The sequence below is a fragment of the Manis pentadactyla genome, chromosome 13, assembly GCF_030020395.1.
Source record: "Manis pentadactyla isolate mManPen7 chromosome 13, mManPen7.hap1, whole genome shotgun sequence".
Classification (NCBI taxonomy): domain Eukaryota; kingdom Metazoa; phylum Chordata; class Mammalia; order Pholidota; family Manidae; genus Manis; species Manis pentadactyla.
Window position 1 is genome coordinate 94,253,980 of NC_080031.1, and position 27,484 is coordinate 94,281,463.

The following is a 27,484-nucleotide window of genomic DNA, read 5'->3' on the forward strand; positions in this document are numbered from 1 at the left end:
TGACCGTGTGAAATTCACTATACGTTATCACAACTACCTGGGGACTTGACTGGCAGCCTACATCCAGTTTGGTTTGTTTTTTCAGAAGCATAGAAATATGGCAGGTCACTGAAAGACAACTCTGTTAGGGTCATGGTTGCCCAGTCCCGTGGATAAAAAACAAAAGCTACCATGTGATGTAGGGCTTTGGTGGCTTTATTTTCTTTTTACAGTTAATTCCATATGTAAAGAATTTCATAAACACTATGGCTCCGGCTATACCCCAAATGAGCTGCTGAGGATGGAGCTGGCTATTTTGGACAAACTGCACTGGGACCTCTATATTGGGACACCACTGGACTTTGTGACCATAGTAAGTACGAGGAGTTTGAAGAGTCTACCCTAGACTCATTTGTGCCTTTGGAACAGCTGTTCAGAACCTAGGACGGCAAGGCACAGGCGTGCACACGTCCTTGCACATGCACCACAGTGAGGTGACCCACAAGGCTCACGACACACAGAAGAGTGGAAATATATCTTAAATCCAACACAGTTCCACCAGACTCCCACTTCTAAAGGACATTAAATTAGCTTTACAAAGAATTTTTAGACGGCACTATTATAGTTTCTCTTTTAAATATACACTGCAAAAATATTTTAACTTTCCATTCTATGAATACTGTACATAAAAAGCTGTCTGTTTTTGCTACACTTTACACACATTCACTTAGCTGTCTTTATTCACCTACACACAATCCTTATTGAGGCTTTAGACCATATTGATCTGGCACTTAAAAAATATCATATTAGTTTGTATTTGTTTTAGTTAGGGAATGATGGGCTTCCTTAAGGATCTGATTCTGTTAGTAAGGCAAAATTATGCAATGTGGAAATGTCATAGGATTTGGGTTTGTTAGGAAGCATGAATATTAAATCACTAACAGCTGTTTCTTAATGAAAACTGGCCACTGAGTTTCTTCTCCTGCCAAGTAGACACAAGTAACTTTTCTACTTTAATCTTGAATAGTATGCTTCTATTTTTCAAAACTGAAACATTGTCATCTGGGTACTTTAACCTCACAATGACCATGTCACAAAACAGACTTTTTTCTTCACAGTTGATCCTCATCTTGGCCACAAAATGGGTATTAAGCCTTAAGCCCCTTGTCGGGCTGTGGGTGGGAATGAAAAGGGTTGGGCAACTTTTGATGTTCCCTGATGGCAATTTAAATTGTTTGCACTTTTGGTCATTAGTGTACGAAAAGTATGGGGTTTTCTGTTCTCACATTAAAAACCATGGTCTCCAGTTCCACACCCTGGTGGTCCTGGGCTGGCCCCACGTGGTGGAGCTGCTCCCTCAGAGGAATCCTTCCCTCCACGTCGCGTCCCTGACCAGGCAGCTGCAGCACTGTATGGCGGGCCACCAGCTGCTGCAGTTCAAGGGCTCCACACTGGCCTTGGTCATCATCACCTTAGAGCCGGAGAGACTCATGCCCGACTGGTGTGCTCCTATATCTGATCTGCTAAAGAAAGCACAGGTAGACATCAGCTTTGCCCCAGACCAGGCTCTCCATTTTGCCCCTTCAGCTGATGTACTCTGCTCTCAAAAGGGTTTCCACGGCCCTTCTTGGCCCTTATGGGCTCCAGAAAATGCTCTGGCCATGGTGACTCTGTGGAGAGTCTACCCAAGGGCTAGGCTTTCCACACGTGGCACGCCCTCTGGACTTGAGTAGGGCCCCATGCTCCCTCCTCGGGACTGTTGGAGCAGGTTTCTCTGACGGTGAGAGAAGCCTGATCTCAGTGGCAGCTCTTATAGCCAGGAGGATGGTGGGTGGGGGGCGATATGTCCAGCTCAGGAGGAAGCAACGCTGAGCTGAATATTGTGTAAATTTCAGACCCTTATCCTCTATATGAGTACATGGTACCAGGCGCTGAGGAGTCATAATCCCTCAGGATGGACAAGGTAAGATGGAATGCATAGTTAGATAATGGCAGTTTTTACTGAAGCTGGAGATGGATGTCCCTGGGATGGTGGAGTTAATGCTCTTAAGTTGGGTAGTTGGACCTTCCTGAAATAGCTCCATGTTAACATTTTGGCACTTGATTGCTCATTACATAGAATGTAAAATCATTCTGCTTTGAGGATGACCATTCTATTTTAATTACAGCTCACTATTGAGCAGTTGAGCTGCTGCAAGGAACTGGTGAAGCAACAGCTGAGAAGTTTTTAGTCATCCTCCTGCACAGAGACAACTTTCTGTTTCGCTGCCAGTTTCTGTACCCTACTCCACTGCCCTTAAGAGTGTAAAATCCACCTGTCCTTGCTTGGATGCCTCTAAATTCTAGGTTTCATGGATTCTGTAACAAGAAGGGAAGAGGGCCCTGGAAGAGCAACTGAGAAAAAGTCCCGGAGTCTTTAGAAGAAAACAAGAGAAAAAGGCAGGTCACTAGAGGGAAGGGTAGTCTGACAGACCCTGCCTCCCTCTCCCCTGGGCCTGAGACCAAGGATAATAAATCAGTGCTCATACTGCAACTTGGTTCTCCTTCTCGAGCAAGGGCTGGGGTCGGCCCCGAGCAGAGCTGGAATATCAGGTCAGAGGTAGACCTGGCTCAGGATCAAAGGGCCAGGCTGGTCCTGACTGACCAGTTCTCGCTGCTCCACCTGCGATCAGAGCTAAGTCCTTCCAGCTTCCTGGGCTTCTACCAAACACATGGGTAGCACTTTAAGCCCCAACTACCTTGCCAGCCACTGCAAAAATGGGAGTCTTTCCAAATGCATTTACTCGGACTTGGCCATGATTTACGTCCTTTCATTACCAGAACTGGATTATAAAGTATGCTTCATTTAATTGACAGTACTTTGATCAAGCTTTACATGTATTTTTCCTTTGTTACTATTAAGCAAAGTAGTTTATTAGCTTAACCAGAGGAGTTTTTATGCTAAAGAATCTTACAAGGTGAGCCCTGTGATGGGGAGGTGCAGTTCTGAGAGTTGTCGATTGGTCTGAGCAGATTCCATTGCCAAGCCTGCTCCAGCCACTGTGCTGCCAGGAGGGAGGAGGTCCTCACTAGCGGGGCTGTGGGGGAGAAGCCGGCTGCTTCCCTGGAGCTGTGACATTACAGAGCCATTCTCTAAGCAGTGGAGTCCCGTGGGCAAAGATGGTGGAGATGCCAGCTGGAGCTGCGTAAGTAGGGTTGGGGATACAAATGACTGAGACACCGTGTAGAGGTGATTGTGAAGTCTTTCCACTGTGAGTAGCCTTTTGTAAATGTGCAAAGCCATGGGGAGTATGATCTATTACTAGGCACAAAGTTATCAGGGACCAGATACCCTATAACTGTCTGTACTGCAGTCAGTACAGACCTCTACCTTTTCTTGAAAAATTTTCTTGTTGGAGCTTAAAAGCTCCAATTTCTTTCAGTCCTGTCTGAATCTAATTTTACATGTATTGGATATACCATGCATTTAGGCTTGATATGAGTCAAATACACTTGGAATACCATCCTCTGGGTCCTATCAATAACTGTCCTCTAGTCTGGCACAGATGGAGATACTGAGGGGTGGCATGCTCCCACCAGTGGCTGTGACTGCCCTCTGCCTCCATCCTTGCACTGTGAGTGGGCACTATGGTGGGTGGGGTGGGGGCTCATCCTGAGGGCCCACACCAGCTCAGGCTGTCTCTGACTTTGGGAAACTGCTGAGAGGTATCTGGACCTCTTAACCAGGCAGCCTGGATATACACGCAGTCCCCAGAGCTAATCCAACTCCACATCTCTTGAAGAAAAGATCATGTTGACCTGTGATCCCCGAGTACAGGGGGAAGGGACAGTCTTACTACCCCATCTTTCTGGAAGTAGTATTTTATTGGGGAAGACAATTTCTGTACTGCCAAAGTACCACTTGTGAGGCTTTTTAAAAAGTTTTTATGCTGTTCAAGTTTGCCTTGGGGTCCTAGGTCCCATCCTATGCCCCTCAAACATTTTTCTTCTGAGATTAGGAGTTCATAACCACTCACATCAAAGATTGGGGAACACTATAGTGGAAATATGGAAACAAACCCTTTTCCTTTTGCCCTACTGACAGAGGGATTGGTGAAGGACTCAGCTGCAGAAAATGGGGATGGGAGAAGGCAAGTGCAAGGTCGATAAGCATCACAGACCTTATTTAAACTTGTCTGAATATTCTTCTCCTAAGTGGGTGAGCCAAGTTGTAGAATGTTATCCCCTCCATCAATGAGGCCCTCCCCCTGGCGTCCTGAAGTCTCTGCCTTCCAAACTCAGTGAAGGCTTTGCCTCCCTGCTATCTGCCTCCCCATTGGTAGAGTTGAGGGGTGTTTCCACACCAGTCTCCCTGCTAGGCTGTCAGCTCCCTGACCTTAGTCCCCATCTCCTCATTTTGGACTTCCCAGAAATTAGCCTAATGCCCAATAGAGAAAGCTCCTCAATAAATGGACCCATGAGCTTGTTATCGCTTCTTACAACCACCAGTCTGCCTTTCCTGAACCAAATATTGGCACACCTGCCAGGGCATCCCACCTCTACAAAACCATCTCAGATCCACCAACCCACACTGTCAGACTGCTCACTTCAATACTGGCTACATTCCCACTGTTATTCCATCTCATTGCATTGCCAAGGAGCAGCTATAACTCAGCAATTAAGGGTACAGACTACCAATATTCCAATGCCAGTTCCTCCAGTTACTGCTGTGTGACCTTGGGTAATTACTTAGCCTCTCTGTGTCTTGCCTATAAAATGGGGAAAATGGTAACTATAGGATTATTGTGAAGATTAGATGAATGAATACATGTAATGCATTTTAGAGCAATGCCTAGCAAACAGGAAGAAAAGTGTTAGTTGTCCTGTGTCAAGCCTCCTCCACAAGGACATAAACTCTTAAAGGGCAGGGTTTGTTCTCTCTCATGTTCTGCATCCAGATGCTCGATAAAGACTCATGGACCACAGGCTGCATCTTCTCTTTCCTAACTAAGACTCCTCCACCCCACACCCATTCAAGAGCCTTTCACAGATGCCCTTAGCACGATTAACTATTAAAATGCAATTCCTATAGAAGTTGATCAACCCCACAAAGTTCACAGAAAACAAGCTATATTTTACTGTAGCAGATTAATAGGCTAGCAAACTTGTTAAATCAGAAAAGCTGCTGCCCAAAAAAGACACCACAAAAACTCAAAATAAATGCAAAATTTAATGAAAAATAAAAGTACAAAGTGAATGGAAAGGAACAAAAACAGTCAATGAATGAAGGAGTAAATGAATTACCGAGTGAAGCAGTTTTAGAAAAGCATGTTAATGTAACAGACTAGCAAGCCACACGTCCCTCGGGCCTCTTACCCAGTAATACGAGTCCCATGTAACAGGGAACCCACACACAGACATGCACAAACATGTAGTCAGGCTGCACAGTCACAAACCACCCAGACTCAGGTGACTTATAACTGCGTGACCATACATCCCAGTATGCCTGAGACGCTTCTGGCTTATGCCTGTTAATCTGGCATAATTATTAACAGCATCTCCTTTCACTCTCAAAAATCTCAGTTTGGACAATAAATTATGTGGTGATTCTACCCAAAACCAAATTGGTTCAAGAAAGGCATGACAGTGAATACCAGCATGATCCCACTGACAGCTGCAATAATACTAACAGATGATACTGAGAAGGAGAGGAGGAGCAAATCAGCTCCTGCCAGACGGGGGTCACATTCTACAAGGGGTAGCTTGTTAACTAATGGCAAGTTTTAAGCTCATCTTGTGCACCATTTTTGGATTATTTTGGTCTCAGCTATAAAGATGACTAAATCCCAAACACAAACAGCATGGGCACAGAAGCACAGAGGCTCACTAAAGCTGATGGGACCTGTAGGGGGCAGCACAGACCCCAGAAAATGTAACAATGACAAGTCTCCCCAGAGATGTTTGGAAGCCTTAGGCCTGCAGGCAGGTAATCAGCCATGATTCTGGCCTTCCCCTGTGCCTGGGTGCAGCCTGTAGGCTGGGTGGTCAGGTGGCAGACCCCAGAGTCCTCACTTCTTATGTAACCAGGGAACCTGCTAGGCCAACGAGCCTCATCTTCAGAAAAACGTTTGGTGACAGCAGCTACCTTAAAGATCATACTTCAACCCAAATGAATGTACCTTCAGACATAATCACCCAGAGTTAAGCCACTCACGGTCCATACCTGCCTTAGATATGCTGATTTACCCTTGTGGATACCCACATTGAAGCATCCCATATTGGTCACAACCAGAGGTGAATTTACAGTGATGCTAATGAAGCTTAATTCTCAGGGCCCCTTCTAAGGCCTGTACCTGACTTTATATTCATACTTTTTCTTGAAGAAGCCTTCTCACATAGTTCAAGCTTCTAGTCCTTCAAAATCTGGACCCACCCTGGTCATGGCATTAATACTTGGAGAATTTTCACTTTGAGTATCAATAAAACCTAATATGCTCCTGGTGAGGAGAAAAAGGCTGCCTGTTTCTGGCTGTGCCTTAGTGGACACACAGCTCAGCCCTCCACCCCACTAGGAATGGAACACTGTCTCACAAGGGCAGGGGTAAGGCAGCACGTCGTTCTGGAAATCAACAAAGCAGGCCAAGGCAGAAAGTGGGAAATGGTGATGGGAGGGAAGATGACAACATGAAAAACAAACCACCAATCCAGCAATAAATTAGCACAGCTTCCTAACACTCCCATCAAGGCGGTGCGCTAGACCGTGAGCTCCTTGAGGGTGGGGCTGTGCATTACTCTGGATGATGAGTGATCAGCGCAGGGCTTCATCAACATTAGATAAAATCCTTTCATCTATCCATTTTTTGTCTCCCATTTTATCAGGCCAGATTGTCAACCCTGACACTCTCAATGACTTGCAAGCCAACAGGAACACAGGAAAATCAGTGCTGCTAGTACTTTGTTAAAATGTTCCTCTTAAGAGGGGAAAAGCTCCTTTGCTGGTAGTTTTTTCTTAAATTGCCCACATACACCAGACACCTTCCTCTCTGCCCTGTGAACTCAGCCAGGAAAAAGGAAACAATAAGCTTGAGATAAAAACCTTTTCCTGGCTGAGCATTCTTTACATTTGGAATATGCAGGATTGGTTTGGGGGAGTCTTAGCTGGAGACAAACGGGTAACATACTCATGTGGAGTTGGTCCCCATTTACATACAGGTAGCACCCCTGGGGCACACAGACAACGGCTTTGGGCTGCTGTTCCATTTACATTCACAGTAAAAACGCTAGACGTGATCTTGTTCACGTTCCACTTTCATCCGTAAAGAAATTCCAAACACTGTCATTACAGGATTTTATTACCCACCTCTCCCTATATGTTATAGGGATACTTTTATACATATGAATGGTTTAGAGATATTTTTAGTTTTTAAAAATCAGGGACTCATGTTACTTATGAAAATAACGGGAGAGGCTATTATTTGTCTTTATGTTCGTGCCAAAATAAAAATTTAGAGGAGTGTTTTAAAAGTTACTGAAATTAAGCTCTAGGTTAGAAAAATTAAAAAGAAGGGGAGTTGGGCAAATTTTGCAGCATGTATACCAGACCACACCTAGGGCGCTGCATGAGTTGCCATCTTGATGCTGAGCATCGCTGGCCAGGGCCTTCGCTAGAGTGGCACATAACTGCTCCATCAAGGAATAGTGACACTGTAAATGGAAGACCAGCCACTGGCTCTGAAAGAAATAAACCTGGTCAGTTTGGGATTGCAGCATTCATGGCTTTGCTGTGTCTGCATAGAGAGGAGTGGCCCCCAGGCCTGGGGCAGCCTGGGGGTGGGGTAGGGGACAAAGCAAGGCTGTAAACACTGGAGTCTGTACCGGCTCCCAGTCCATCCTCACACCATGCTATGGGAGAAGGGTCACAAGGTGTAACTCAAGCAACTTAACACATGAAAGGCTAAAGTCCGCTCTTGACATGTAAGTCTGTGCGTGCGTTAACTGAAAAATAAAAATAAAACAAACAAAACAAAAACAGACACATTAAAAGATACACAGACAACCAAATTAAACAGAAGCCAAGAGAGCAAGGTGGACACGGGGAAAGAGCAGTCAGTTTGGCATTTGTGATCAGCAAAGCAGAGAATTTGCTTCAGTTTGTGGCATCCCAGGCTGAGGGTCAAGATCTGACTGGGAAGTAATTTTGCAAAAGTGAATTAAAATTTGAAGAGTAAGTACAACCAATCAAAGCCATTCAACTAAATGATTATGAGACACCCCAACCCCCACACCCATCAAAATGCACTCCCAACTCACCCCACTCCTCTGACCAGGGCAGGAAGAAGGGGTGCCCCCAGCCACACCCCCAACCCCACAGGCCAGCATGGGAGAGGAGGTCTCTCTTCTAGAGGTCAAACTGACTGAAGCTTTCTGGCATGTCCAGCAAACAGAAACAACCTGTGGTCCAGGCCCAGGCCACGAGGGAAAAGCAGGGAGACCTGACACCAGTGATGAGCACCCCCACCCCCCCTGAGGGCTGAGATGGTGCCCTTGAAGCCAGTCTGCACCCCACCCCACTGGCCCTCAGACCCTGACTTGCCCACAGGTCCCTGTCTTCAGTTTCTGAGTGGTTTCTCCATAGCTTATTTTCTAGGGGACTCTGCCTGCCTTTCTTTGACAAAATGGCTTGACCCCAGCTGGCAGGGAGCAGGGCAAAATCACTTTGGGTGCCAGCACCTGGGTCACAGATCCACACACCCTCTTCCAGAAGAATCAGATCTCTGAGCCACTAGCTTGAAACCCACGCAGGTTCCAATTCACAGAGGCCCATGCTCACCGAGCTGAAAGCTGGATGTTGGACCAGGGCTGGAAGCCATGCAAAGCAGAGAAATTCACATGGCTGAGGGGAGTGTGGGCCTGGGGTCCTTCCTGGGCACAGGCAGGGGCTCATCTGTCCCAGCAGTGCCAGCAGCTAGGGTGGGGCCACCAGGCAGCAGATGGTGGAGACTATAGGAAGGGAAGAGGAGGGTTTGTCCTAAAGCAGAGGACAGGCCTTAGGAATGGGAACTGCCATCTGATACCTAAATGCCTGGCTTTGTTCTCCTGGCCTCCTCTAAGGAGAAGCCCTTGAAGTCTCTTTTCCTCAGATGTGCCTGTGCCTCTTTGCGTGTATATCTTGGGGACTGTGTGTGTTGGCTGATAGGCACCTGATCTGTGTATGTGATGTGCAAGAGAGAGAGTAAGACAGCATGTGCACATGGGGGTGTGTGTGCAGGGATGTGTGTGCGCTGGGAATGCAGTAATGGCGGGCGGGGGGAGTGCTGATGCCGGGAGCAGCACCCCAGGGTCACAGCTCTCTCTCCTAACCATAGGCTCCATGCCACCAAGGAAGGAAGGGTCTAGACGTACACATTCCCAAACATTCCAGGAGGAAATCGGACTCCAGGGAGCCCAAGAATGAGGGCCAAGATGGGTATACCTGCTCAGTTCCTATGCTGGCAAGAAAGGCAGGTACCTGACACAGGCCAGGGGCAGGGAGGGCAGGGGCAGACAAGAGCCCCACAGTGTGCTGCGGTGTGGGACACTGAATGAAGTAGGCTGGGAGAGGGAGCTCCCAGGACCCAGGCTTTTGGACTCCAGCCGAGTGGAAAACAGGCTTGAAAAATGCCCCGAGAGGTGCCTCAGAGCCCACCCCCCTGGCCAATAAGTTGATTGCACTCCTGCAGGTTGGGAAAGCCCCGCTTGCCGGCCCCCCATTCTTTCTCCTCTGAGTCTACTCTCCTCAGGGGCAACTCCAGCCTCCACCTGGAGGGCAGCCCCTCTCTCAAGCAGGACTCACAGCGCCCTGACACGGAGCTGCTGTCCCCCTTCAGCTGGGTGGTGGTCACAGCGTCCAGGGGGCCGGGTCTGGCTGGCCTGTCTCCACCGTTCTCAACCACCACCTGTCAGCCCACAGGGGCCCCACATCCACCACCTCAGAGACGGAGGGCGAGGCAGCACCACAGCTGCCCAAGCAGAAACCACACGAGCTTTTAGAATCTGTCTAGAAATGCTGACATTCCTAGGCCCTGACCCTCTCCTGGCATGAAAGGCCTTTCCCAAGGGCCCTGTACCCTCCTGGGGGCCACTTCCAGCCTGTGTGGCCCAGCTTTCACCACCCAGCCCCAAGGGGGCTGCAGGGAAAGGGGGGAGAGAGAAGAGAAGGGGAGAGAGGGAGAGGGTGCTGCACATGGGCAAGAGGGAAGGTACACGGACACTTGGTATCTTGATGTGTCAAGATCAGTAGTGAGAAAAAAAGAAAGGGGAGCAGGAAGGAGGTGGGAAAGCAAGTGAAAACAAGAGAAAGAAAAATGAAACAATAAGGGAGTGAGAAGAAGAGCAGATGCAAAGGAAAGGAGGGCAGAACAGAGGCAGCGCCCGGACAGAGCGAGAGCCAGTGCAGGGCACGCAGCCCACCACCTACTTCTTCTTGTCCTTGTCCTTCCTCAGAGGCTGCTGCGAGGTGGCGTGCAAGGCCTGCGACTGCAGGGCCTCCACAGCTGCCTTCCTGCGGTTGAAGGCGTCGGTCTCCTCCTCCAGCTCCCGGCGCTTGTCCTCCACCTTGCGCTTCTCCTCCTGGTGGACCCGCTTCAGGTGCTCAAACTTCTCATGGAGCTGGAGCAGAAGGTGGGGGAGCTCAGGCTTCTGTGGGGGCCAGAAAGCCACCTCCCGCCTCCAGCCGGCCACTCCCCCTCATCAGCCTCACCACGACCCCAAGCCCGACACGCACCTCCCTTTCCTTCTCCTTCAGCTCCAGCTCTGTCTCCTTCACTTTGTTGACAAACATCTGCCTCATCTCCTCCTCCTTCCTCTGCAGCTCGCTCAGGAACTCCTTCCTCTTGGCCTCGTAAGTCTCCTGTAGGCTGTGGAGACCCAGAGGAAAGAGGCCAGGGCTGGGATCACGTTGGGATGGGGTGGGCAGAGCCAGAGAGGCAGAATCACGTGGGCTGTGGGCCTCAGAGGCTGCCACAGTCCCACTGCCTCTCTCCCTGGCTCAGAGACCCCAGAAGCAAACATCAGCATGAGAAATTTCTTTCTGGATACATCTCCCCCGGAAAGGGAAACAAAAGCAAAAGTAAGTGGGACTGCATCAGACGAAAAGGCTTCTGCACAGCAAAGAAAACCCTCAACAGAATAAAAAGGCAACCTCCTGAATGGGAGAATCATATCTCGGATAAGGGGCTAATATCCAAAATATATAAAGAACCCATACAACTCAACACTAAAAAAATTATCCAATTAAAAAATGGACAGAGAACCTAAACAGACATTTTTCCAAAGAAGACATACAAACAGCCAACAGACACATGAAAAGATGCCCCACACTGCTAATCATTAGGGAAATGCAATTAAAACCACAATGAGATATCACCTTATACCAGTCAGAATGGCCACTATCCAAAAGACAAGAAATAGCAAGTATTGGCAAAGGGATCCCTCTACACTGGTGGTAGGAATGTCAACTGGAGCAGCCATTGTAGAAAACAATATGGAGGGTCCTCCAAAAACTAAAAATAGAAATACCATGTGACCTGGCAATTCTACTTCACGGAATTTACCTGAAGGCAACAACAATCACTGATTTGAAAGGATTTGTGCAAACCTATGTTCATTGCAGCACTATTTACAATAGCCAAGATACAGAAGCAACCAAAGTGTCCATCAACAGATGAATGGATAAAAAAGATGTGGTACATATACACAATGGAATAATATTCATTATTCATAATAAAGAAGCCATAATAAACTCAGCCATAAAAAAGGAAACCTTGCCATTTCAACAACATGGATGGACCTAGAGGGTATCATGTTACGTTAAATAAGCCAGGCAGAGAAGAACAAATACCGTATGATTTCACATATAAGTGCAATCTAAAAAACAAAAGAAACAAACAAAAAAGAACTAGACCTATGTATATAGATAGCAGACTGTTGGTAGCCACAGGGAAGGGGGTAGTGAGATGGATAAAATAGGTGAAGGGGATAAAAAGACACAAACTAAAAACTGTAAAATAAGTTAAACATAGGAATGGAAATACAACACAGAGAATATAACCAATAATATTGTAATATCTTGGCATGGTAATGGGCTATTTACTGTGCAAGCATCTAGTAATGTATCTAATTACACTATGTTGAACATCTGAAACCAATATAATATTGTATATCAACTTTATTCCAATAAAATAAACAAATAAATAAAAGCAAAATGATGACAAAAAACAAAACCCCAGAAGCAGATACCAGCATGGCAAATCTGGCAGCGGCTGTGAGGACAGGGTCACTGCCTATGCAGGCTGTCACCTGAAGGGCTGGCTGTCACCATCGCTGTCCTGGAAGCCCATCTCCTCCAACTTGCAGCGCCGGTAGAGCTCGTAGTGCCGACTGTGGGTTTGCTCTCGGAGGTCCTCCATGTTCACCCGGATCAACATCTCCCGGAGCTTCACGAAGTCACAGTGATTCTCATTCTCCACTGAAAGCAGAGGACCCAGGGCACTCAGACGGCACACAGAAAGGCTCAGGGAGCAGAGGGCACAGGACAGTGGTCAGAGTGGTAGGGGTACACTTCAGAGGCAGGACAGGCAACAGCGAGCACACAGGACGGGGGCTGCAGGAAGCAAGGCAGGACGAGGGACTAAGTTTGGGTCCCCAGCTGGGGATGTGCTCTCCCCACGGCACTCACCCTGCACCACTCCCCAAGGGTACTGCCGTGCCCGGACCAGTTTGTTCCCCACCTTCACCTCCTCGGTGCTGCCCACCACGGCAAAGGGCAGGTGTGCCTGCAAAGGGGCCCAAGTATGCGTGAGCGGCGAGCTGACAGGCTAATGGACGGACCATCGCACGCTGCCTGGGGACCCAGGACAATACCCAGGATTGCCTAGATCTGAACAAGGCCTAACCACATGCTCACTTCCTGGCTCTCTTCTGGAGAAATGTCTTAGAACCTCCAAATAGGGGAGTGGGCTAAACCCACAACCCCCCTTTCTCATGTTCTAGGGTATTCTTGCAGCCCTTGGGTTCCCCTGTGGGCCTGGCTGTCTTCCAAGTTCCCAAGCCCTGGCATCCTGCCTACTCATTCCTACAGGTTTCAGGTCCATATCTTGTGAAACTTAAACCTGGGGAAGCCCCAGTACCAGCCCCAAACCCCATTCCTCCCGTCCCCTCTCCACAGGACATAGGACTAGCTGGCTCCTGGATGCCCGCTCGTTTTCCCTGGAGAAGCTAAGGCTGGAATCATGGGGAACAAGACTCCCCTGGGGCTGTGTCAGAGATCTGGGCCTGCTCCAAGCCCTGTGGCCCCAAAGCCCAAGACCCTTGCCCAAGGCTCACATTCATGACTGCATTAATCTCTGCAACAGCCTCATCATCAGTGGGAAACTGGTAGATCTGGACCCCATTGCTGACCAGCTCGCCCATGATCTTGATCTTGAACTTGTGAAGCTCACTCTTGGAGATGGTGTCAGCCTTAGCAATGATGGGAATAATGTTCACCTGCCAGAATCAGAGGAGAAGGGGCAGCAGGTTAGTTGCTCCCTAACTGTAGGCAGCCCTGCCATGGTCACATGCCCGGGCAGAGGGGCAGGAAGCCAAAGAGATGGCACTGCTCCCATGGGTAGTTCCAGCCTGAACCCAGCCACCTGGGCCATTCTGATGGGTTTTAGCAGTTGGGTGCAGTGCTCCTTACAGGCCTGGTTCCTTCAAACCACAATCCTGCCCCAAAATGAGTTCCCTGGGCATATTCAGCTTTGTCCTGAGAATAAGAATCAACTCAGCTGCAAGGAAGGGGCTCAGGGACAGACCCCAGGGGACAGAGCAATAGGCCCGCTGGAGCAGTAGGAACAGATGCACGAGAAAATACAGAGGACCAAGCCAAGGCGGCTATCTGAAAGCCCCCAAACAGCAGAGGCCCTGAAGAGCACTGTGGACAGTCACACTGCAGCTGCCCGCTCAGTGGAGGACTGTGGAGCCCATGTAATGAGTTGAGGGGAAGGGCCATACCTTGCTGTCTAGTTTCTTCATGGTCACCAGATCCAGAGACTTGAGGGAGTGCCCTGTGGGCGTGATGAAGTAGAGACAAACGTGGATCCTCGTGTCATGGTAGTCAAAGAGTGAGCGTCGGATCTTCAGCTCTTCCTGCAGGTAGTTTTCAAACTGCGCGTCGATGTAGTCGACTATAGGCCTGTAACTGCAGACAGCTCCATCACCCAGAAGGCAGGCAGCATGGCTGCCCACGAGCCGTCCCGCTAGAGGAGCAAACAGCTTCTACCTGGGGGTCCCTGTCTGGGTGCAAATGGCTGACCCATTCTCTGATCCCCAACGGGGGCCTCAGGACCTCAGATATTCCCCAAGAGGCTCTCCTTTGGCCCCCATGATGTGGAGCTTGGTTATTCACAAGGGAGCAGCGTGGAGCAAGGAGCACTCAGGCAGGCGTCAGAACCAAGGCCAGCATGGGTAAGGTGGGGCCCTCCCCGCCTCTTGCCTCTCATCCTTATTGATCTGATCCCCGAAGCCCACGGCGTCCACAATGGTCAGCTTGAGCTGCACGCTGCTCTCTTGGAGGTCGTAGGTCTGGGGTCGCAGGCGCACACTCTCCTCATGGTGACTGGCTTCCTCGGTCTCAAAGGTCGTGTTGAAGAGTGTGTTCATCAGTGTAGACTTACCGATGCCGGTCTCCCCTGGGGGACAGGGAATGGAGGAGAGGGGGTGTCAAAGGCTGGCACTAGAGCTGTCCCTGGCTTTTGGCTAGGTCAGGTGGGACTCGGGCACCCCAGCCTCCATACATGAGGGAGGGGCAGGCCTCCAACTCCATCCCTCACTGTCCCCGTTCCAACGAACCATCCCTTCTTAGTGGCCTCAGGAAAAAATGTATGGAAAAAAGAGCCAAAAGGCTGACTTGGACATAAGACATGGCTGTGTGGGATGTGTACGATGTTTCCTTAGGGACTGGGAAGAGGTGGAGCCGGGCCACTGCGAGACACCCCTGGACACTGGCCTCAATGGGACCCAGTCGCCTGTTGTGCATGCCATCCCTCCTGGGGCCAGCAGGGCCAGCGTCTGAAGCCACCAGGGGCTCAGCCCACCTGCCCTAGGTGGCCCCAGCTCCATGTATGGGGGGCAGTGGGGGGAGGTAAGATAGGCTGCTTCCCCAGAGGCACCCCAGCTTGGCAGATGGCAGGGCTTGGAGATCTGCAGAGGGTCTGGCAGTGCTCTTTGTGCCCTCTGGGAGCCCCAGGCCCTGAGGTACATGGAACCTCCCTGTTTGGGGCTCTATTTGTTCAGACATGCACTGGAGCTCCTACCACATGACACTGTAATAGAGGGACAGTTTTGTTTACCATAGTGTCCCTGGCACACAGGAAGAACAACAGTAAATGTTTTTAAATAAACAAATTGATCTAAACCTCTGTGATAAACACTCAGCTTACAAAGCACTTTTACATGCCTAATCTTGTTTATTCTTCAAGGCAACTCTGAGCTGGAGCCAGGGCCTGGCCAAGACACCAACCAAGCCTCGTTTTGACCCCCAAAGTTTTATTGTCTGGGAGGTCCCCGCAGCTGGGCAGGTGGCCGGGGCGGAAGCACTGCATTTCTCAGAAGGCCCTCACCTGCCCTCTGCGTGCCACTGTCCCCTGGCCAGGCCTCCACACTCACCCACACAGAGGATGTTGAAGCTGAAGCCCTGTGTGACCGACTTGCTGACCAGCTGGTCTGGGAGGCTGTCGAAGCCCACATGGCCGCCCAGGGAGAGGCTCCGGGGCTTCTGCTCCACATTCTGCCAAGAGAGAAACAGCTCAGGGCTGTGAGCCCGCTGGGTAAGAGGGGCCGAGTAGGGGGATAGGCTAAATCTGAGTCAGCTGCTCCAGCTCCCTTGTCTGAGTTCTCAGCCAATCTCAGGACACAACATGAGTGTACCTGAGCTCCAACTCCAGGCCAGGTTCCACAGAGAGCCCAGTGAGCCTCAGGGCCCCTGATTCTATCAGGGAAAAGGCCCTTCCACGAGTGGCTCTGCTCCACCTGGCCAGTGGCATCTCCAGGCACAGATGGTTCCAGGACCTAGGGCTGCTGCCCCTGGGGGCTCACCTGCCCCCTGCCCAGGAAGAAGCCCCCAAAGGTCCCTGGATCTTAAACAGAGATTTCAAGAGGCGAAGACTGGGGAGTATCACACTCCTGCAGCGCCTGCCAGACCCCCCAGAACTTCCTAATGAAGCAGGACTCAAGCAGACACTGGTCCGGCCCGACCCCCTCACACCCGCGCTCTGTCGGGGGGCGAGGCTCACAGTTCTCCACAGGCGCTTCTTGCTCCGCACGCACTCAAGCATGGGGTACACACATGGGCCCTGCTGAAGGAGGCGGCGCTCCCTCGGAATCGCCCCTGGGTCTCAGGGCCGGTCTCTGGGGCCTCCTCCTCCCTACCTCGGCGGCCTTCTCTAGGGACTCCAGGCCCTGGCTATGCCGCCCTCCCACCCCCACCCCCAGCCCCGGTTGTTCAGACAGAGGATTCTGGATGAGAACGTGAAGGCCTGGCCGAAGCTGAGAGGAAGGCCACAGGTCCCGAGTGAGCTGGGGCCATCGGAGCACTATAAAAAGAAACCACCAGGGCCCAACTCAGAAGGTCACGGTCAGACTCCAATGTGTGTGGATAGTTCCTCCGGCCTCCCAGGGCATGGGGGTGAAATGCTGTCCTCTGAGGGAAGGTTCCCAGGCTCAGCCTCTCTGGCGTTGGCCCCGCTCAAGGGCAGGCCCCACACAGCTCCGAGCCCCTCTGCCCTGAGGGAGCTAGAAAGCCAGCTAGAAAAGGCAAGGACAGGCAGGGGCAGTGGAGCTGGGTGTCGTCCTGCCGTGCTGCCCAGAGCTGCAGAGGGGAGGAGACAGGCCACCTGCAGAGAGCTCCAGGGGCAGCCGACTGGGAACCTGGCAGCCCTTATGGCGGGGTGGACACTTGCGCAGTGGGCAGAGGGGGCTCAGGACCAGTGTAAGCGGCTCCCTGCCCTCCCACAGGGCAGTCTCAGCATTTGAGTTTGCCCTGACCTCTGCAGCCACCGTGGTTGCCTCAGGCTGCATCCTTCTAACCATTCTTCCCTCCCAGCCAGAGCCCCAACCTTCTCCTCTGCACTAATCATGCCCATCTCCCCACCCCAAGCTCACCTCCCAGCTCAGTCAGTGTAGCCCTGCATCAATGACTCCCAAGTGTGTGCTTTTCAGTCTAGACCCACAGGGCCCCCCTAGGCAGTTGTACTATCCCCTCAGACAAGTCAGGGTTACCTGCTGTCTCCACCACCCTCTCTCAATAGCGCTTCCTTTCTTTCAGCCCTTTCTTACTATCCCCTAGCCCCTGGGGACCTTGTCACAACCCCCCCCACTTAAGCCCAGGTCCCTGCAGGGCTGCAAACATAACCCAACAACAAGCCTCCAGGAGCAGCTTCCTCTCGCTGGTGCCAACATCAAAAACACTAAATGGAGAGAGGATGTGCTGGGTCAGTTCCAAACCCTCTGGCGTGGCATTCCAGGCCTGTGGTGGTCTGAGGCCTTCCTCACGGGCATGGCCCCAGGGCCAGCTGGTTAGCTCTGAATTCACTTTTCAAGCCTGGCCCCTTCCCTGGGCCCCAGAGCTCACTCTACCTTCTCCCTGTGCTGCCTTGTCACCTAAGTATTTACATTCGAGGCCCCTCACTGGGCTGTGACCCCATTTCCTTGCACTATTAGATGCCATGCATCCTGGTACCCCAACTCTTCCTGAAGCTGGCTGCTGGCTGAGAGAGGTCAGCTTTCCATTCTTCTCACCCTCCCACCACTATGCCCAACACGTTAGCACAACCACTTACAGATCACTGAACACGGTCTGCACCTGCTGCAGCACCAGGGGTGACTGCCCACCTCACACACAGCTTCATTATTTAGTCCCTGTTCCACCTGCTCATGGCAGCGTGAGGACCAAATGGAAGACAGAATAATTAGTCTGGAGCTTTGTTTTTCAGGCAAGACTGAAAATCTCCAAAATTTAAGGCGTGCTATGCTTGCAGAGAAGGCTATGTGTTTATTCATCCTCTTTTTCCAAGGGTGACACAATCAGGATGCAATCCAACATCCTGTAGTCTGCAGCCAGAACCCACCCAGTCAGCTGTGCCTGGAAACCACATGTGTGTGTGTGTGCATGCACACACACACACATACACACACTCGGGTGAAGAGTACTTGTACAGAAACAGGGGCCATCCTATTCCTGTTTCCCCCACTTCCTTACAGTTCCAGGCTCCAAAGGCCAAGAGCAGCACTGGGAGGTCTCACACCAATCCACCTGACTATACTCAGCAGGCCCTGCCTGCCTCACTCACTTGGCTGTCTCTGGAGAAGTATGTGGATACAGGGAGGTCCTCGTCCCCAGGCTGCTGTCCAGGCTGCACGCAGTCACTCCAGGGGCCACAGACCTAGAGCAATTGATGCCTGCTGAGAAGCCTATGGGAGTGTCAGTCTCCAGAGCACTAGTGCACACACACATGCACAGAAGAATGGCCACTGGTCCTGATGAAGAGAGGGCAGTGGTCCCTGGTCTCAGGAGGAACAACCTGTCCTCCAGCTCTACTGAGGCATGACTCTAATGCCAGCGTCCTATATTTAGCATCAACAACATATGATCCAAGGTGCACCACTCACTCCAAGGTGCCTGCCCAGGTGTCTCTGCTGACCTGTGTGCGACCCCAGAGGAGCCAGCAACCTCCAAAGCAACACTGGCTCACCTCAGCTACCATGACTTGGAAAGAACTTCAGGTCGCCCATTGGTTACCTAGCTACCAGTCCCGCAATTTGGCAGATAAGACCTCATCTCCAAGTCCAGGATTGGGTCCTAATAGTTCTGCGCCAATCCGCAGATCCTACAATTGCTTCAGGTACAGGCAGACCCAGGTTGAGCCTTTATGACCTTAGGTTACAAGGAGAGAGCTAGCCTAAGGCAGACGCCCACTTGAGAATGGTGGGGCTAAGAAAATTACAGAAGAGAGAGCCAGGGTCTGCCCTGCCTTTGGGCTTTTCTCATTACCCCAGGCCATCTCTCCCCTTTCTGCTTAAGCTAGTTGAGGAGGGGGTCTACCCATTACTTACTGCTGAAAGCACTTTGACTGCTAGTCTCCAAAGTGAGACTTTGAATGCAGAGGAACAGGGAGACAGCAAGGAGATAAAGGCAGTAAAGGAAAATTGTGTGGAAAGTAAAATATCTCAGCATTTACCTCCAAAGGAAGGAACAGATATCAGATGATGACACCAACCCCTCAATGACACTTTTCCTGCACAAACTAATACAAGTGATGCACACAGTCCCTTCACATTCCTTCCCGCTCTGTGTGATGGACACCATTGTCGTTGCCACTTTATAGGTAAGGAAACTGAGGTGCACAGAAGCTAGAGAACGAATCAAGGCCAAGCAAGCCTTTGCCCCGAACCACCCTGCATACCACCTCCCCTACTCTCATTCATTCATTCAGTCAGTCACTAAGCACACCCTCACTGTGCATGTCTGCTCGGTGCCAGGCCCAGGGGTGGAAATGAAAAGATGAGGACTCTAGATCCTTGACCTCCGGGGCTCAGCCTAATTCAGTCTAAACTCAAGTGGCTGTAGAGGCCAGGCAGGTAATGTACGTGGGTGAAGGAGAGCAGGGCAGTGACACATGACAGCACCACCACCAAGTGCTTGCCACCTGTGACTCCTACTCAGTCTCAGTGAGTTCACACACCAGCACTCTGAGGCAAGCTGCAATATTATCTCCACTGTACAGATGAGACAACTGAGGCACCAAGAGATTAAGTGATGTGCCTAAGACCGCACTGCTCAGGAGGGTGAAGCCAGATCTGAATGGAGACAGAATGACTGCAAAACCCACATTTCTAGCCACATCACTCCACTGCCTGCTGGGTAAACAACCTGCGGGCCTGGGTGGGTGTGGTATCCCCCAGGGAGAGGTAGGACCAGGGAAGAACTGCAGAGCCTGTGCTAGGTCCACGATGGCCATGGTTCTGCAACTCCAGCCAACTGTGCAAATGGAAGCCTAGTGTTTCCAAATCTCCCAGTTCTCCAAGAGAATCCAGAAATCTAGATTTTTCACATGAAACACTCCTTTCCCCCTTCCCCTCCAATTGCTAATGGTTGGGAACCAACACAAATTAAAAATACCATGAGGGCACAACCCAACATGTCTGGGGGCTAGACCTGGTCATGGCTTGTCAGTCTGCAGCCCTGGGTCTGGAAGGACAACACAGCCCTGCCTCCATTCCCAGGGCAGGGATACCCACAGGGGACCACTTCGCAGGAGGAGCTGTCAGGCTAGACAACCTAACTGGACCCTGGTGAGAGGTGGACTCTGCTGCTTCTGGCCCTTTGCACACACCAGCTTCCTGGGGGGCCAGCTCAGGGGCTCCACCTGTTCTCAAAGCTCCAGGACAGAGAACTGGCAGCTCTGAGCTCTACACACACAATGGGAAACTCCACAGGACCATTGTCCCCCCTCTAATCACTAACAAGTTTTTGGCTCCAGAGTCAGGCCCCAAGCTTCTGTGTCATCATTTCTTTGGCACATCAAAGACAACCCCAAAAAAATGACTGCTCAGGCCGGCTGTCTCTCGCATGCCTGTTGGTCCAGAACAAAGTGGAGAATGGCATTTGTTATGCAGCCCAGTGGATAAGTAGGACATCATTTTCCTGACCAGGGAATGTTCTGTCTGTGCCTTCTGGAACAGACCTAACCGCCAGCCATGTGGAGCTGCCCCTTTTACCAGGAAGAGAGGTGTGCTTGAGGGAATACCCATGGCTCATGGTTTGCCCACACAAAAACAGGATTTTATCCAGAAGGAACTGGAAATCTGCTCATTGTCTAAGCCAACAGAGCCAAAGAAGCTATGAGTGAATAAAGAATCCTGAGATCAAACCTCCCAAACCAGGCTGGTTGTCGGGCGGGAGCAGAGAGGATACCGCACTCACTGTAAATGTATTTGCCTCCTCAATCCTGCCGAAGAGCAGCTCCCCAGCCCAGGCCTTCCACAGAGTTCTGTGGTGCCTTGGACTTAGGACAGGGTTCTCCCCCAGGCCCCCATGCGTAGCACCCAGTGGCCTGAGCACCCTGCCAAGGGGTAGCCCACTCACCAGGGGAGCTCCAGCCCTGGGGGAGGCCCTATTAAGTCGTTGAGCAATGGACGCAAGAGTCATTGTGCCACGGGGATCCTTCTCCACCCATGTTCCTGGCACAAACCACCCCACCCCAGACTGTAGCTACACTAAGCAGCCTGGGCCTTAAATAGCCAGAGCAGAGGCCCCTGGCCAGAACCCACGGTCATAGCACAACTGTCCTTTAGTCTGAGAGGAATCCTAGGAATTTTCCCAGGAAAGACTTAGGCTCCCGTCCCAGGATTCCAAAGCAAGCCACTAAGCCCAGGTCAAAGGTTACAGGAAATAACCAAAGGGATGTGTGTGGGAGGGCGTGGATGGGAATGTTCTTATGCTGGGCCAGAAGGGAAGAACAGAGGCAGGATATACCTGTCTGTCCCAAATCAGGTCACCTGCGAGCCAAATGTGTCTCTCCTAAGGCGGCAACAGAAACTTGGGGAGGGCAGGGATCAACCATCACGGCGGCAGCACAGTAGCAGGTAAGGTGGTAAGGGCAAGACAGCAGCTGGGCCCCAGGAGGAGGCCACCAGTCACTCTCCCAAGGCCAGTCATCCCCTTCCCGAGCCTGGGAAGCAAAGGGACTTAGGGACTAAAACTATCCCCAAGAGCTCAAGACCACCCTACACCCTGCCCCGGTATTCCATTCTCTCTGCTTCTCTGGCTCACTAAGAGTCATTTTCCTCCCTCTTGCTGCACATAGACAGCCAAGGCTGCTACTTAGTAATTTGGGAGTCTGTTTCACACTTCTCATGGCAAAATCAGATTTCTAAGAAGCCAAAAGTAGTTACTGGTCTCTGGGCTAGCCTGCCACGGCCCCAAACCCCCGCCAGGCCTAGAACACAGACGGAGGGACATTTGTTATGCCGTTTGAGTACTTCTCTCAAGCAGTGGTCCACGCTCTGGGGACTGGAAGGTACTGAGGAGCCCTAGGGTTTACACATTCCCACTTGGCTCAAGGACTACAGCAGCAGGCCCCACTGCCTTACAGCAGGGAATACCACAAGTGGTCTGGACATCACTGGAAGGAGGCAGCCCGTGTTCCACAGCAAACGAGACCCTGCCCTTGGAAAGGGGAACGTGGGCAGCAAAGATGTCCGCCTCCAGCCCTTGGATAGCTGCAAGTGCTGGGAAGGGGCAGAGAAACGTGTGGGCACCAACATGGGCCAGTGGGCGCTCAGGGCATTAGTGCAGTACTTCTCTGCTGCTTGGCCCATTCACCCCAGCACCAGGCAGAGTATCGGACTCACACCTAGGCCCCACAGTCAGGTCTGGTGAGTGGACTTGGGTCCATTCCCACAGCCCCTGCTAAACACCAGGCCCCAGATGGCCCTAGCCAAGTGGCCTCTTAGAGGGTAGCTAGCACCAGCAGTCTGAAATAGGCCCTGATTTCCTCCTTCTCTGGTTCTGTCTCTCTCACGTGGCCTCCAGGATAGGAGCCAAGAACCACCTGGAAGCCATGTGTTCTTAGGAGGAGAAGATCGAATTTGACCCAAGACCACCCAAGGCAACTGAAGTTACAGGCAAGGTGCCCCTTGCTCTGCCCTCCACCACCTCCTCCCAGCCATGGCCCCTCACGTGAGCCCTGAGGATGCAGATGGCTCTAACAAAGGACACCTCACTCTGTCACCAAGGCATGCCAGCCATGGGAGGCATCCCGCCTCCAGGCAGATGTGTCCTTCCTCCTGTGTACACAGCTCCACATCTGGTGGCCTGCAAAGCTTGTGTCTTGGAGACCATGCCTAGGGTTCCCAAGACCCTAGCTGGGAGCACAGAGGCAGGAAGGCTAGAGAAGCTGCAGGGGACACACAGAGGCCAGCTGCCCCTCAGGCCCTTTGCTCTGTCATCCTGCAGCTTCTGGCTTCCGGTAGAAGCCACAGAGACATTCATGGTGGTTAATGCCCCAGATATGAACCTCCACTCAGCCCATTTTAGGGCTCAAAACTCAGAGGGTTCCGATCTGTCTGTGACCTCAGGGGTACTCAGGTGCTGTGTGGTTAGGTGCCAGGCCCAGACTTACCAGTGGCCAGAGTCTGCATCGTCATCCAAATGCAAGCTACTGGCATCAACAAAATGATGGGCACAATACATCCAGCATTCTCCCTGCCATCCAAAGTTTCTGACAAAATTCAAACCCCAGGTTCCCAGCCTCCATGGATTCTCCCATCTTGTCGGCACTGTGGTCAGTCTCCTTGTGACTCTGCCCCTCCCCTGGTCAGTCCCTTACCATGTACTCACTTGGATCACCAGCTTCTTCCCACAGCCTCCCTGCTCTGACCCATTCCAATCAAGGGCCCAAGCAGACCTTCCTAAAGTGAGCACCCGCAGCATGGCACGAGGCCCACTAGGGAGGCAAGGCAGGGCAGAGCTGCCTCTTGCAGGTGGTGCTCACTTACGACCCTCTAACACCGCCGGCTCTGGAAGCTGCACAGATGTCTCTTGCTCGGCTCTCATTTTTCCTTCAGAACTACTCATCGAGTAGGTTACTGGCTGTTTTTACAGGACAGGGAAACACTGCTCTGTGACAGAGCCCCACTTGAGTGAGACGGCTGCCTCCCACATGCGGTCCCACCGGGGCTTGCTTCAGGGAGGGAACAAGCACTCTCTGAATAGCCTGCTTCCTGGGAACAGTCAAGTCTAGGGGTGACAACGGAAGTGACAGATGGTACTGGGGATAAAGTGGAGATAGTGGGGGGAGGCGGTGTGACTGGCTGGGAGGAATGCCAGGCGTGAGGCTGCCATGCTGCACACTTCTTCCTCTTCCTCTCATATCTCCACTTCCTTCTGGCCCTAAATCCTCCCTCTCCATGGAGTTTGAACCCTGCCCCATGAGGTTCTGACAGGATTTGAAACACAGGAGGCCCTGGTGGCAGGAAAGGGTAAGCCCCATTGCCTGGGACCCTGTAAGGAGGAGGGGCAGAGCGAGATAGGCAGGGGTCTGGCCACCCAAGGAGGGCAAGAAGCAACAGGAACTCCCCAAAGGGCTGTCCCAGACAAGCGCATCCAGAAGTCAACCCCAACCCCTAACAGCTGATCTAGGGTTGAGCAGGGCCCAGCCAAGGTGCACAGGCTGCTGAACCTGCAGTGTTTACATCATGCTGTGGGGGGCACAGGAACCCAGCACACAGTGACTTCAAAGTACAACTCTGTATGCAATTCCCAGACCCTCCAGGGCTGGTATGACCACCAAACTAGCCTGAGTAGCAGTGTAGACCAGCCACAGCTCAACCAGATCATAGCTTATGGCCACTGCTTAACACCAAAGTCAACTGTGGGGCTGGGGAGACAGCTAAGCATATCTCTAAACATTTCATAGACTGCAATTAACCTTCAACAAATTCTTTGAAAAGTATCAGTACAGTTGTGCCCATTTTATATTGAGATAAAGAAATAATTTTCCCAAGATGACAAGCCAGGAAAGGAGAATGGAGATCACTCTTGAATTCAGACCAAACCCCACCTAAGGTATCCACCCAAATTCAACCCTATCCAGGTCCACCTAAGAGGCCGACAGCCCAGAGCATGGAGGGTGTGGAAGGAGTCCATCCATCCAGCTTAAGCTGACATAGTAACCAAGGCCCTCGAGCTCAGGCTACACAACCTTAACCGAGTCAGTCCCCTCTCTGTGCCATGGCTCGCCACGGGGATAATATCTGAAATCCTCACAGAAACGGTCTAAGAGCAAACACAGGAATCTAAGGGGAAGGGCCCTTCTAGCCCACCTCCTGGCCATGCAATGCAGCTAGGCCTCTCAGCTCAGCCTCTGAGGATAATCTCTGTACCTGAGGGGATGGGAACCCCTAGGGAGGGGGCCATGTAATGGAGCAAACTCATTCTCTGCTGCTTTTTACACAGGGCAAGTCTTCACATCCACATGGACACTAGGTATCATGCGTCATTTACTGTGTCCTTACCACGTGCCAAACACTGCTCTAAGTACCAACTTGGATCCTCTCACTGAATCCTCCCAATAAGCCTATGAGGGAGGTCATATTTTTATCCCATTATATAGATGAGAACACAGAGGGGTTTAACTTGCTCAAGGTCACATGGCCAACAAACAGTAGTGGAGGATTCATATGGGGCAGTCAGGTTCTGGTTGTTCTACATACCTCTCCCGCCTGCAAGGCCAACAGAGCAACTTATGACTGCAGACAGACAAGACCCAGACATAACTTTCTGGTTAGCTGGGCACTGAAAATGCACAGAGACATGCACACAGAGATACGTAAACATTCACAGATCACTTGGCCTCCAGCTAATCAGCAAGTCCATTAGGATTCAGGTACTGCCCTCCTTGGGTACATAAATTCCAATTTACAGTGCAGGGAGGAGGTGAATTCTGATTAGCCCACCTCTGAATCTGCTCCTCCCATATTTAAACTTACCTGAGTGACACACTGCCCCCTCCTCAATGGGTATAAAACACCCCAGTCTGGAAATTATGAAACCTAGAGCTCCTGCTTCAGTTATAGATATTTCCAAAGTAGAACAACAAATACATTTTCAGATTAAAGAGAAAATTTACATAAACTCGGATGACAGTATTTATAGCATTAATTACGTAAGTCCGGGCTCCCTTATTTAGACCCCGAACCAATTTCTTATCAGTCACACAGTCAGCATTTCTCCCTCCCTCCAACAGTCCTAGGCCTCCCTCTCTCCCCATTCCCTCCAACCAGGGCCTCACATGCTGGCAAGAGGACACAGCTTCCTTCACTGTCACAGCTCAGCGTCCAAGACACACCCAGATCCAGCCTTAGACACCAAGGGACATGCAGACACAATCCCCAAAAGGCCCCCCTCGCACCGGTGAATTATAGAAACCTTCAAGAAGTTGGCCATCAGGCCCAAAGAGACCCCTGCGGGGACCACGAGAGAGACTTAGCCTGGCAGAAGGCACACCCAGACTGGGGCCAAACAAACATCCACTGGGCTGAATCTGGAATCGCTTCAGTTCCTTGGGGAAGGGCTGCCTCAGACCCGACCAGAGGCTGGACCTTCCTGGAATCGCACCCAAGATCCAGGCGCTTGGGCCGGGAGTGGGAATGGGGCATTGGAGGGGTGAGGAAAAGCAGGCCCAGGGTCTTTAGGACCCAAGTCCGCAACTGCCCTGAGCTCATCTGAGCGACTCCCTTGGATCCCTAGGGGCTTGAGCCTCGCCGGTTGTGCCCATCCAACAGCACCTGCAAGGCGAGGAGTCTCCCCAGCAGTGCAGAAACACCCAGGGAGATGTGGGGTCCGGGGTATCCCCGATCCTCTCCTCCGGCGCCTGGGGCCCCACTGTGTCCTCGCACCCGGCCGGAACCAGGCGGGCATGTATTTGCTTCTTCCCGCGAAAGGGATCTGCCTCTCTTAGTGCCCAAAGGGGGCGACCCCGCCAGCTACCCGGCAAGGCGCGCCAGCCCGACGCCCCGGGGCCCCCGGCCAGCGCGGCGAAGGGCGCGCGTTCCGGTGGCCCCCAGCAGCCCGGCGTCGGGCCCGGCCGCGCGGCGCTGACAGCCCGGCCCGCGCCCCCGCCGGCTGCAGGGCGGACCCTCCCCGCGCCCCGCGCGCGCCGCGGCCCAGCGGAGCCCTCACCGAGAAGCGTTCCAGGTCGGTGGCCGCCATGGCGAGCTCCGCACCGGGTCCGCGGGCCGGGGCAAGCACCGGCCGCGACGCGGACAATCCGGCTGCGGGACGCGCTCCGCCCGGGCGGCTGCGGCTGAATGAATCCAATATGGCCACTTCCTGGAAACTCCCCTTGGCGGCGGCGGCGGCGGCGGCGGCGGCGGGAGAAGCCGCGGAGCCGCCCCCGCCCGCGGGACCGGCCCTCCGCCCAGCCCGGCCTCGAGCGCAGCCGGAGCCTCCACGGGGACTGCCGGGGTCTCCGCGGTGAGGCGGAAGGTGTCAGCTGCGCGGGCTGCCGGGACTTGTAGTCCGCGAGTCGGGGGGCCAGGGGGCCGGTGCCTGGCGGCCTGCCGCGTATCCTTGGGAGGCTAGGGCCGAGCCCGGGTGGGGGGGTCCGGGGCCGCGCTAGGAATCCCGTTCTGCGAGGAGAGGAGTGGGTGCCGCGCGCGCCGGGGGATTCTACCCCACCGAGCCCCCTCCGCACGTCTGAGCCTGCAAATGCACTGGGACCACTGGCTGCTTGCGTCCCGTCGGGCCCAGGCGGGGCCAGCTCAGCCTCCTACGCCGTTTGGCCTGGGCTCCACCTGATGCTCTGTTCTAAGCCAGGGCGGGACCCGGTCGGGACCCGCGCGTCTGGTCCGGTGGCCTTCCCGGGAAGAGACCTGCCCACAGCTTCTTGAGCAATGAATGCCCAAGATGTGCATTTCAGCCTAGTTCAAGAGTTAAGGCATCACCCTG

General features: G+C 52.3%; 1 protein-coding gene and 1 long non-coding RNA gene across 7 annotated transcripts; one reads left to right on the plus strand and one right to left on the minus strand.

Annotated features, from left to right (window-relative positions):
- Nucleotides 1-174: 174 nt before the first annotated feature.
- SEPTIN8 (septin 8) lies at nucleotides 175-27,288 on the minus strand. 6 transcript variants are annotated; one of them, XM_036919195.2, is made up of 10 exons: nucleotides 26,717-27,288; nucleotides 15,643-15,763; nucleotides 14,471-14,666; nucleotides 13,990-14,170; nucleotides 13,321-13,482; nucleotides 12,674-12,770; nucleotides 12,295-12,463; nucleotides 10,721-10,853; nucleotides 10,415-10,605; nucleotides 175-1,502 (listed from the first exon to the last, which is right to left on the minus strand). In XM_036919195.2, exons 1-10 carry the CDS (start codon nucleotides 26,744-26,746, stop codon nucleotides 1,337-1,339), a joined length of 1,446 nt encoding a protein of 481 aa, XP_036775090.1. In that variant the 5' UTR covers nucleotides 26,747-27,288; the 3' UTR covers nucleotides 175-1,336. The 6 variants fall into 6 exon arrangements, with proteins under 6 accessions (XP_036775090.1, XP_036775089.1, XP_036775088.1 ...); XM_036919194.2 differs by having other exon boundaries at nucleotides 175-1,499; nucleotides 13,990-14,176; nucleotides 26,717-27,283; XM_036919193.2 differs by having other exon boundaries at nucleotides 13,990-14,176; nucleotides 26,717-27,283.
- On the plus strand, nucleotides 1,481-2,829 carry LOC130680401 (uncharacterized). The gene is made up of 2 exons (XR_008993398.1): nucleotides 1,481-1,942; nucleotides 2,148-2,829. It is a non-coding gene; the product is annotated as an uncharacterized LOC130680401 (long non-coding RNA).
- Nucleotides 27,289-27,484: the final 196 nt, after the last annotated feature.